The sequence below is a fragment of the Fusarium tjaetaba genome (genome assembly GCF_013396195.1).
Source record: "Fusarium tjaetaba strain NRRL 66243 chromosome Unknown NRRL66243_c0000066, whole genome shotgun sequence".
In the NCBI taxonomy this organism is placed as follows: Eukaryota; Fungi; Ascomycota; class Sordariomycetes; order Hypocreales; family Nectriaceae; genus Fusarium; species Fusarium tjaetaba.
This window is the reverse complement of record NW_023501262.1, coordinates 159,381-170,276: the sequence shown is the minus strand read 5'-3', so window position 1 is coordinate 170,276 and position 10,896 is coordinate 159,381. Positions and strand designations below refer to the sequence as shown.

Here is a 10,896-nt window from a genome sequence, read left to right as displayed (position 1 = left end):
TAAATACGGGGTTAAGGACCTCGGCAGCATTGTACTGGGTGGTGGTTCCGCAGCAGACACATCTGGTGATATTCCCATGGATGGCACAACAAGAGGCAGTGACGACAAAACCAAGACACTGAGCGATTGTCGATTTGTAGTTGGCGACTACATCACTTGCGCAATATTACCACCACTCTCAGATGGCTCAGTGGCGCCCGCTTCAAGCGTGCGAAGGGAGCAGGCTTCGGGTCCACATGAAGTCCGAGGGACTCACCGGGGAGGTCGAGATAACGGTTCTGGGCGAAGGAACTCGAGAGGGGGACGAGCTGGCTGGAGAGATGATGTCGGGGGGGATTTCCCTATGGGCGATTGGAGAAGAGGCGAAAGATTACCTGACACCTCGAGTGGGCGATCGAGGGGCAGAGGGAGGTGGTAACAGACACCCAGTGCTTAAGTTAATAGCGTCACGTCGATTATACCCATTTTCCATTCAATTCATCAGACATATCACAATCTCGGTGACCATTCGTTCATCGTTGACCTCGGTTCAATTGAATCCCTACCATGGGCTCTATCCCAATCAGGGTGCTTTATATGTACACATCTCAACCCTCCAATGCCTGGTTGGTTTATTTCTCGTAAATGAGGTCGCCCTTTCGCTTCGCTCGGAAATCCCAAAGTCCCTTCACTTGTCAGCATTTCGGTGGTCGTCGAGTTGCCGAATCCTTGACTTACGTCGGTGCTGTAGGCGATGTAGCCCATGATGGCGGGGACCACAGCCACGTAGGTGAAGGTGAGCCGGGCAGTTCGGGGCGTCCATCTGAAGTAGTGATGGCGCGTCTTCATCATAGCTATTCACATTGTCAGGATGCGCTCAAGTCGAGGGTGTTGCCGTCGAGATCGGGGAGAAGTCACGCACCGGCATATTTGAGGTAGGCCGGGTCCGGCTTGACGTCTGCGAAGCAGCGGTTAGCAGAGTTCGGAGTTATTGGTCTCTATTTGACCTACTGAGGTGCGCCATTTTGATTGACGGTGATCTGTGTCGTGCTAAAGAGGTTTGCGGGACGAATTGGCCGTCGTGATGTTCAGTTGAATGATGCTAACCTTGGACGATGATTGTAGCTTTGATGATTACCTAAGTCAGTGTCTGAATTATGGTAGCTATCATTGGACAGCTCCCGTAGGGAAGAGGCTACCCTGTACCTTGGCCATGTATCTCTTGGTAAACTCAGTCTTCTCTGAGTGTGACTTGTTTCAGTTTATAAGTCATACATCTATTGGCCCCAAGCTTTTATACTTTACAATATTGATTATATATGCCGATTTTTGCTGGCTTTAAGCAAAACTGTTGGACGCGACAGCCATGGCTCCTTTACACTAAACGCAGAGACAACCTATACACAAATAATATTTTAACACAACTTTACTGCTAGGAACCATAAGAGGTTATTTTCATAAATGACTCAATATCGAAGCTGAAGCTGTAGGGGTTTTCTGACTTTATAAAACTTACAATGAACAATACATCCAAGTTGACCTACTAACAGGAAGCAATAGTTTAGTCATTTGAACCCAGATACTGGTATATACAAATGGATAAATACATATGTATGATTAACTCCGAACAGTAAACATTATAATAGCCCAACAGTAGAATACTAGTCAAGGTAATAAATAAGTCGCAGCCATCATGAATTGTATTCAGTATAAACTTCGACTTACACCAACTCGAAGTTGCCATAGTCACGTGAGAAGACCCACATTGAAGCGCGTCTCAAGGCCATGGCCCAGAATTTATCGTGATGAAGGCAACTTTCTCAAAAGCTCCTTACCATCTACCCCTGGTCGTGCTCGCTCAAAATCTGCGCGACCAGCATCAATTTCATCACAACGCAACCGCGACAAAGCAGCTCCTACTAATATTAATACTGATAGCGCTTTGGAATCGGTAGCGTGACTCATCACGCGCAGCGGCGCTCTGCCTAAATAGCGAAAGCTTCACGATCCTTCCCTTTCTCTTCTGCGCATCAACAAACAATCATGTCGCAACTTCCTCCGCCTCCTCCGCCAGGATGGGGACCTCCTCCTCCACCTCCTCCGCCTTCTTCTTCTCTGCCGCCTCCCCCTTCAACTCCAGCTCCTCCTCCTCCAGGTTTTCGTCCTCCCACAGATCCAATGATGGCCAAATTCGCACAAAAAAAGAATGAATGGCTCAGATCGCGCCGAAATCGATTCGGGGAGAAGAGAAAGGGGGGCTTTGTTCAGACGCAAAAGGCAGATATGCCCCCAGAGCACTTGCGAAAAATCGTCAAGGATATTGGCGATGTGTCGCAAAAGAAGTACACAAATGACAAGAGGAGTTACCTAGGGGCCCTCAAGTTCATGCCACACGCAGTTCTGAAGCTCCTCGAGAACATGCCGATGCCATGGGAATCGGCGCGAGAAGTCAAGGTGCTCTACCATGTAAACGGATGCTTGACGTTGGTCAACGAGATCCCGCGTGTTATCGAGCCTGTCTTCTTTGCGCAGTGGGCTATGATGTGGACATTTATGCGCAAAGAAAAGGCCGACAGACGACTATTCAAGCGTATGCGATTCCCGCCTTTCGACGACGAAGAGCCTCCCCTGTCGTGGGCCGAAAACCTGGAGGATGTTGAGCCACTCGAGCCGATTCAGATGGAGTTGGACGAGGAAGACGACGAGGCCGTATATGAATGGTTCTACGATCACAGACCCCTTCTGGACACACCGCACGTCAACGGCCCAAGCTACAAGGCCTGGAACCTCACACTCCCTCAGATGGCGACACTTTTCCGTCTGAGTCGACCACTTGTTTCTGATGTCGTTGACAAGAACTACTTCTATCTCTTCGACCTTAAGAGCTTATTAACTGCCAAGGCTCTCAACGTCGCTCTTCCCGGCGGTCCTCGTTTCGAACCTCTGTACAAGGATATCGACCCCAACGACGAAGACTTCGGCGAGTTTAATGCGATTGATCGTATCATTTTCCGAAACCCCATTCGAACCGAGTTCAGGGTCGCATACCCGTACCTCTATAATTCGCTACCAAGAAGTGTTCATTTATCGTGGCACTCACACCCTCAGGTCGTATTTAATCGTGCGGATGATCCTGATCTTCCGACATTCCACTTCGATCGTCGCATCAACCCCATCTCGTCGCGAACTGTCGCACCCAAGAATGTCGAGGTTTCCCACGAGGACGAGATATTTGGCGCTGGTAACATTGAGGAGTCCGAAGACGATGCCTTTGAGCTGCCTGCTGGAGTCGAGCCGTTCCTTGCCGACGAGGATATCGAGAATGAGAACACATCGTCCGCTGTCGAACTTTGGTGGGCGCCTTACCCATTTGACCGACGATCCGGACGCATGGTTCGAGCACAAGATGTGCCTCTCGTCAAGCAGTGGTACCTCGAGCATCCTCCCTCGGATCGACCTCCAGTCAAGGTCCGAGTCTCGTACCAGAAACTCCTCAAAAACTTCGTATTGAATGAATTGCACAAGAAGAAGCCCAAGGCGCAAAACAAGCAGAACTTGATGCGATCACTCAAGCAAACCAAGTTCTTCCAGCAGACAACCATCGATTGGGTCGAGGCTGGTCTGCAGGTTTGTCGCCAGGGTTTCAACATGCTGAACCTCCTTATCCACCGCAAGAACTTGACGTATCTTCACCTCGATTACAACTTTAATTTGAAGCCTGTCAAGACCTTGACCACCAAGGAGCGAAAGAAGTCACGTTTCGGAAACGCTTTCCATCTCATGCGAGAGATCTTGAGACTCACAAAGCTTATCGTTGATGCCCAAGTTCAGTACAGACTTGGAAACATTGACGCCTTCCAGCTTGCAGATGGTATTCTATACGCCTTCAACCACGTTGGTCAGCTGACGGGCATGTACCGATACAAATACAAGCTGATGCACCAGATTCGAACTTGCAAGGATCTGAAGCATCTCATTTACTACCGGTTTAATTCTGGACCTGTCGGTAAGGGTCCTGGATGTGGTTTCTGGGCTCCCGCTTGGAGGGTTTGGCTTTTCTTCATGCGAGGAATTATTCCTTTGCTCGAGAGATGGTTAGGAAATCTTTTGTCTCGTCAATTTGAGGGTCGACACAGCAAGGGTGTCGCAAAGACCGTCACCAAGCAACGTGTGGAGTCCCATTTCGATTTGGAGCTCCGCGCATCCGTTATGGCTGATCTTATGGACATGATGCCCGAGGGTATCAAACAGAACAAGGTCAACACCGTGCTTCAGCATTTGTCTGAGGCCTGGAGATGTTGGAAGAGTAACATCCCCTGGAAGGTTCCAGGGTTGCCTGCACCTATTGAGAACATCATTCTTCGATACGTCAAGTCTAAGGCCGATTGGTGGATCTCAGTCGCCCACTACAACCGTGAGCGTATTCGACGAGGAGCTACCGTTGATAAGACTGTCGCCAAGAAGAACGTCGGTCGTTTGACTCGACTTTGGCTCAAGGCTGAGCAAGAACGCCAGCACAACCACATGAAGGATGGCCCTTACGTGTCCTCCGAAGAAGCCATTGCCATCTACACAACTACCGTGCATTGGCTTGAGTCTCGCAAGTTCTCGCCTATTCCCTTCCCGAGTGTTTCTTATAAGCACGACACCAAGATCCTCATTCTTGCGCTTGAGCGCCTTAGGGAGGCATATTCAGTGAAAGGCCGTCTCAACCAGAGTCAACGAGAGGAATTAGCTCTGATTGAGCAAGCATATGATAGCCCCGGAACCACACTGGAGCGAATCAAACGATTCTTGCTTACCCAGCGAGCTTTCAAGGAAGTTAACATCGACATGAACGACAACTACAGCACCATCAACCCGGTCTACGATATTGAACCTATCGAGAAGATTAGCGATGCTTACCTGGATCAATATTTGTGGTATCAAGCAGATCAGCGACATCTTTTCCCCGCCTGGATCAAGCCATCGGATTCCGAGGTCCCGCCTTTGCTTGTTTACAAGTGGGCACAGGGTATCAATAACCTCGACCGTGTGTGGCAGACTGAGAATGGTGAATGCAATGTCATGATTGAGACAGAACTATCCAAGGTTTACGAAAAGATGGAGCTCACGCTTCTGAACTCTCTTCTCAGACTGATTATGGACCACAATTTGGCAGATTATATTACAGCCAAGAACAACGTCCAGCTCACCTACAAGGACATGAACCATGTCAACAGTTATGGCATGATCCGTGGCTTACAGTTCTCTGCATTTGTGTTCCAATTCTACGGTCTTGTGTTGGATCTTCTGCTTCTGGGTCCCCAGCGAGCCAGCGAGATTGCTGGACCACCTCAAAGCCCCAACGACTTCTTGCAATTCCGTGACCGCGAGACTGAGTCCAGTCATCCCATCCGACTCTACACTCGATACATCGACAAGGTTTGGATTTTCCTCCGCTTTACTGCTGAGGAGTCTCGAGACCTCATCCAAAGATTTCTCACCGAACAACCCGATCCTAACTTTGAGAACGTTATCGGATACAAGAGCAAGAAGTGCTGGCCAAGAGATTCTCGCATGCGTCTGATGCGCCATGATGTAAACCTCGGACGAGCTGTCTTCTGGGATATGAAGAACCGTCTGCCTCGATCTGTAACAACGATTGAGTGGGATGAAAGCTTTGTCAGCGTTTACAGCCGTGATAACCCGAACTTGCTCTTCTCTATGTGTGGTTTCGAAGTCCGCATTCTCCCCAAGATTCGCAACCAGAATGAAGAATTCCCTGTCAAGGATAGTGTGTGGTCTCTCGTCGACAACACCACAAAGGAGAGGACGGCGCACGCTTTCCTACAAGTCACCGAGGAGGATATTCAGAAGTTCAACAACCGTATTCGACAGATTCTCATGTCCTCAGGTTCTACAACTTTCACCAAGATCGCCAACAAGTGGAACACAGCGTTGATCGCCCTCTTCACTTATTATCGTGAGGCAGCTGTATCGACCGTCGACCTGCTTGATACAATTGTCAAGTGCGAGACCAAGATTCAGACTCGAGTCAAGATTGGTCTTAACTCCAAAATGCCTTCACGTTTCCCTCCTGCCGTCTTCTACACCCCCAAGGAGCTTGGTGGTCTTGGTATGATTTCGGGCTCACATATTCTTATTCCTGCTAGTGATAAGCGTTGGTCAAAGCAAACCGACACTGGCGTTACTCATTACAGGGCAGGAATGACCCACGATGAGGAGACCCTCATCCCGAATATTTTCCGATACATCATTCCTTGGGAGGCCGAGTTCATCGACTCTCAACGAGTCTGGACAGAATATTCTCAGAAACGTCTTGAAGCCAATCAGCAGAACCGTCGTCTTACTCTCGAGGATCTCGAGGATAGTTGGGACCGCGGCCTTCCTCGAATCAACACCCTGTTCCAAAAGGACCGAAGCACCCTGAGCTTCGATAAGGGTTTCCGAGCTCGAGCTGAGTTTAAGATCTATCAATTGATGAAGAACAATCCTTTCTGGTGGACTAGTCAGCGTCATGATGGAAAATTGTGGAACCTCAACGCTTATCGTACTGATGTGATCCAAGCACTGGGTGGTGTTGAGACCATCCTCGAACACACCCTTTTCAAGGCAACAGGTTTCCCTTCATGGGAAGGCCTCTTCTGGGAGAAGGCGAGCGGTTTCGAGGAGAGTATGAAGTTCAAGAAGCTCACAAATGCACAAAGAAGCGGTTTGAATCAAATTCCTAACCGTCGCTTCACTTTGTGGTGGTCACCCACCATCAACCGAGCCAACGTCTACGTGGGTTTCCAGGTCCAGCTTGACTTGACTGGCATTTTCTTGCACGGAAAGATTCCTACTCTGAAGATCTCGCTTATCCAGATCTTCCGAGCTCATTTGTGGCAGAAGATTCATGAGTCTGTTGTTATGGATCTTTGCCAGGTATTTGACCAGGAACTGGAATCTCTCGGCATTGAAACCGTTCAGAAAGAGACTATCCATCCTCGAAAGTCTTACAAGATGAACAGTTCTTGTGCCGATATTCTTCTCTTCTCCAACCACAAGTGGAATGTGACCAGACCTTCACTTCTTTACGATACCAAGGACGTTATTGAGCAGACAACTACCAACAAGTTCTGGATTGATGTTCAGCTCCGATATGGCGATTACGACTCACACGACATTGAACGGTACACACGTGCCAAGTATCTCGACTATACGACTGACAGTGCCAGTATCTACCCCTCAGCTACTGGTCTTATGATTGGCATTGATCTTGCCTACAACCTCTACTCTGCTTATGGCATGTATTTCCCTGGTCTCAAGGTTCTTGTGCAGCAGGCTATGGCCAAAATCATGAAGGCCAACCCCGCTCTGTACGTTTTGCGCGAGCGTATCCGAAAGGGTCTACAGCTCTACGCTTCTGAGAGTAACCAGGAGTTCTTGAACTCCCAGAACTACTCGGAATTGTTTAGCAACCAGACACAGTTGTTTATTGATGACACCAACGTCTACCGTGTCACCATTCACAAGACTTTTGAGGGTAATTTGACAACCAAGCCTATCAACGGTGCTATCTTCATCTTCAACCCAAGAACCGGACAGCTCTTCCTCAAGATTATTCACACTAGTGTCTGGGCTGGACAGAAGCGTCTTGGTCAGCTCGCCAAGTGGAAGACGGCCGAAGAAGTCGCTGCTCTGATCCGATCATTGCCCGTGGAAGAACAACCCAAGCAGCTGATTGTGACAAGAAAGGGTCTTTTGGATCCTCTCGAAGTCCACTTGCTCGACTTCCCCAATATTTCTATTCGGGCTTCAGAGCTTCAGCTTCCCTTCCAGGCAGCGATGAAGGTGGAGAAGCTTGGTGACATGATTCTTCGTGCCACTGAACCTCAGATGGTGCTTTTCAACCTGTACGACGAGTGGCTGAAGAGTATCTCATCTTACACTGCCTTCTCTCGTCTTGTTCTTATCCTGCGCGCGCTCCACGTCAACCCTGACAAGACCAAGCTCATCCTCCGACCCGACAAGACTGTCATCACACACGAGCACCATATTTGGCCATCGCTGTCAGATGAGGATTGGATCAAGGTCGAAACGCAGCTTCGAGATCTTATCCTGAATGATTACGGCAAGAAGAACAATGTCAACGTCTCCAGCTTGACGACCAGTGAAGTGCGAGACATTATCCTGGGTATGGAAATTTCGGCCCCATCAATGCAACGACAACAAGCCGCCGAGATTGAGAAGCAACAACAAGAGCAGGCGCAGTTGACGGCCGTTACTACGAAGACCCAGAACGTCCATGGCGAAGAGATCATTGTTACCACAACTTCGCAGTTCGAGCAGCAAACATTTGCCTCCAAGACTGAGTGGCGAACACGAGCCATTGCTACATCCAACTTGCGCACACGAGCAAAGAACATCTACGTCTCGTCGGTTGACAATGATCTTGACGATATCACCTACGTCATGCCAAACAACATTCTGAAGCGCTTCATCACTATTGCTGACCTCAGAGTTCAAGTGGCCGGTTACCTGTACGGTTCCTCAGCCCCCGACAACGATCAGGTCAAGGAGATCAAGTGTATCGTCATGATCCCCCAGATTGGCGGCCTCCGCAACGTTCAATTGCCCCAGCGACTTCCTCAGAGCGAGTTCCTTGAAGGAATGGAGCCTATGGGTGTGATCCACACGGTCTCTGGCAGCGAACTACCTTACATGTCTGCCATGGATGTGACAGAACACTCAAAGCTCCTCGATGCGCATAATGAGTGGGACAAGACCAACACGGTCACGGTGTCGGTTGCATTCACACCTGGCAGTGTATCTCTGTCGGCGTGGGGCCTTACACCAGCAGGCTACAAGTGGGGAGCTGAGAACAAGGACACCCAGAGTGATCAACCTCAAGGATTTACTACAACAATGGGCGAGAAGCGAAAGCTGCTGCTGAGCCCACGGTTCAGGGGATTCTTCTTGGTACCGGATGATGGCAAGTGGAACTACAGCTTTATGGGCAATGCGTTTGCTGGAATGGAGAAGAGGCCAGTCCACGTCAAGCTGGATACGCCACTGCCGTTCTATAGCGACCAGCACAGACCAGTGCATTTCGTTAACTTTGCGGAACTGGAGGATATTTGGGTGGACCGATCGGATAACTTTGCTTAAAGTAGTGGGTACAGGCGTTGTTTTATCAAAGAAGGGAGCATTTCATTTTGTAATCAGTTAGTTGACCTGGGCAGACTGGGTGTATTCTTTATGCATGTTGTAAAATAGCTATGGTAAAAATGACAAGATGGAGAAATTGAAGCCGAGATGACGCATCACTTGATTTGATTAGTGACGGGATGATTTCCTTGTATGGTGTTGATCACATTGGCAGAGGCTTTGGATTACACCATCCTTGTGATGAGCTAAACATACTTAGGGACTCTAACTTGGTGAAAATTTAGGATATGTTATCATAAACTTAAGACTATATTTATGTATTTCCTGTCATAAAGTCATCTAAATTATGTAGTAGAGCTCTCTGATAGATCTGGATCCCACACTTGCACGGGATCTAGTATAGACAGAAATTGGTTTCCTTTCTTTTTCTCCCTAGGGCGCAAAGTCTAAAAAGAAGTCATCGACATCGACCAGCCAAGATGCATGCGGATGTAGATGACGGATGACGGTTGGCGACAGGGGTTTGCATGGATGACCCACGTCGATAGCCGGATAATTTGACCGTGTCGTTGGGAGAGGAGATGGAATATGGAGATGTTAAACTGTAGGTGGCAGAATTGGGAATAGATTTGTGCAAGGGCTGTAGTGTACTAAAAGGCGGCTTGACCGAAGGCGTGGAAGCGCGCTGAGCTGTCAGTCAGCTGCGTGGGGGAGTAAAATTGGTCATTTATGCATTCATGCGAATATTCGAAGCGAGGTTATGAAATTCAAAAGCTTGGATAGTTTGATAGTCTGAGTGGCGGAGCAAGTTGAGTTAAGTTAGTTGATAGAAGATCTTTGGTAGTTTCGGTAAAGATTTTTCAAGTACATAGATAGATCAGCAGAGATTTCCCCCCTCCTATTTAGGTTTTTCGTTTACCTATAGTCGCCTATGTTATAACGATATCTTTGGAAATTCGGTGAAGATCTTTTCTCTCTACTGTTGTGGGGCGAATGGCATTAGGACGGGCGTAGGTAGATATCTTTGTTATTTTTGGCCGTTGGGTTTTTTTCAGGGGTTGAGAGCTGGAGATCTACGCGAATTTCGCTGACGTCGATTACTATTCTTGTCAACACAGGCCCCCATGTCATTTTACCTCCTTGACAAGTGAAGTGACCCGCATGCCTACATGCCTTAGTCTAGGCATTCTGTACCTGCAGTAAGAAGCCTGTAAGGTGAGGTAAGATTTGACTAGGGATGGTTACAAGGTGGTTCGAGCCAAAGATGGCGTCAAAGACCAGGCCCTGGGCTGCCATTGCTCGGTAAGATGGACGATCCCTCCCCCAGAATTGGGTCTTGGGTTCACGGCAGGCAGACAGACCACGGACGGCCATTCTAGTTTCCGGGCCGTTGAGCTGAGCTAGACTATGACTTGATGAGACAATGCTCCGGCCATGGCTGGCTTATTCAACATCACGTAAAGTGAGCTTTGTTCAATAGTCTTGTCTCATTGTTTAGGGTATCCCAGGTTTGGAATGCATTGCGTTGTGCGGGTTTAACCCTAACTTTCAAATCGCTCTTCAGATCAGTTAGTTAATTGCCAACAACTGGATTTACTGACAATGAACATTATGAGCCAGAAGATTAGATAAGATCAACAGAACAAAAACTGTTTGTGTTAATGTTTCTAATTAATAATATTAACTAACTCTCGGTATATGTCACTGACTTATAGACAATCCTGCCTATATCGATCTGTCAAATCACTATATCTAGTGTGTTCA

The 10,896-nt window shown here is 48.3% G+C and overlaps 2 protein-coding genes across 2 annotated transcripts; one reads left to right on the top strand and one right to left on the bottom strand.

Moving 5' to 3' along the window:
• Positions 1–611: 611 nt before the first annotated feature.
• FTJAE_3460 (NADH:ubiquinone oxidoreductase subunit) lies at positions 612–1,003 on the bottom strand (the record flags this gene model as incomplete). The annotated part of the gene is made up of 4 exons (XM_037349760.1): positions 612–665; positions 718–833; positions 902–937; positions 991–1,003. The coding sequence occupies 4 exons, from the start codon at positions 1,001–1,003 to the stop codon at positions 612–614; spliced, it is 219 nt and encodes a 72-aa protein (XP_037209483.1).
• A 1,019-nt stretch (positions 1,004–2,022) lies between these two features.
• Positions 2,023–9,132, top strand: FTJAE_3459 (pre-mRNA-splicing factor spp42; the record flags this gene model as incomplete). Its single annotated transcript, XM_037349758.1, has 1 exon — positions 2,023–9,132. The coding sequence occupies one exon, from the start codon at positions 2,023–2,025 to the stop codon at positions 9,130–9,132; it is 7,110 nt and encodes a 2,369-aa protein (XP_037209482.1).
• Positions 9,133–10,896: the final 1,764 nt, after the last annotated feature.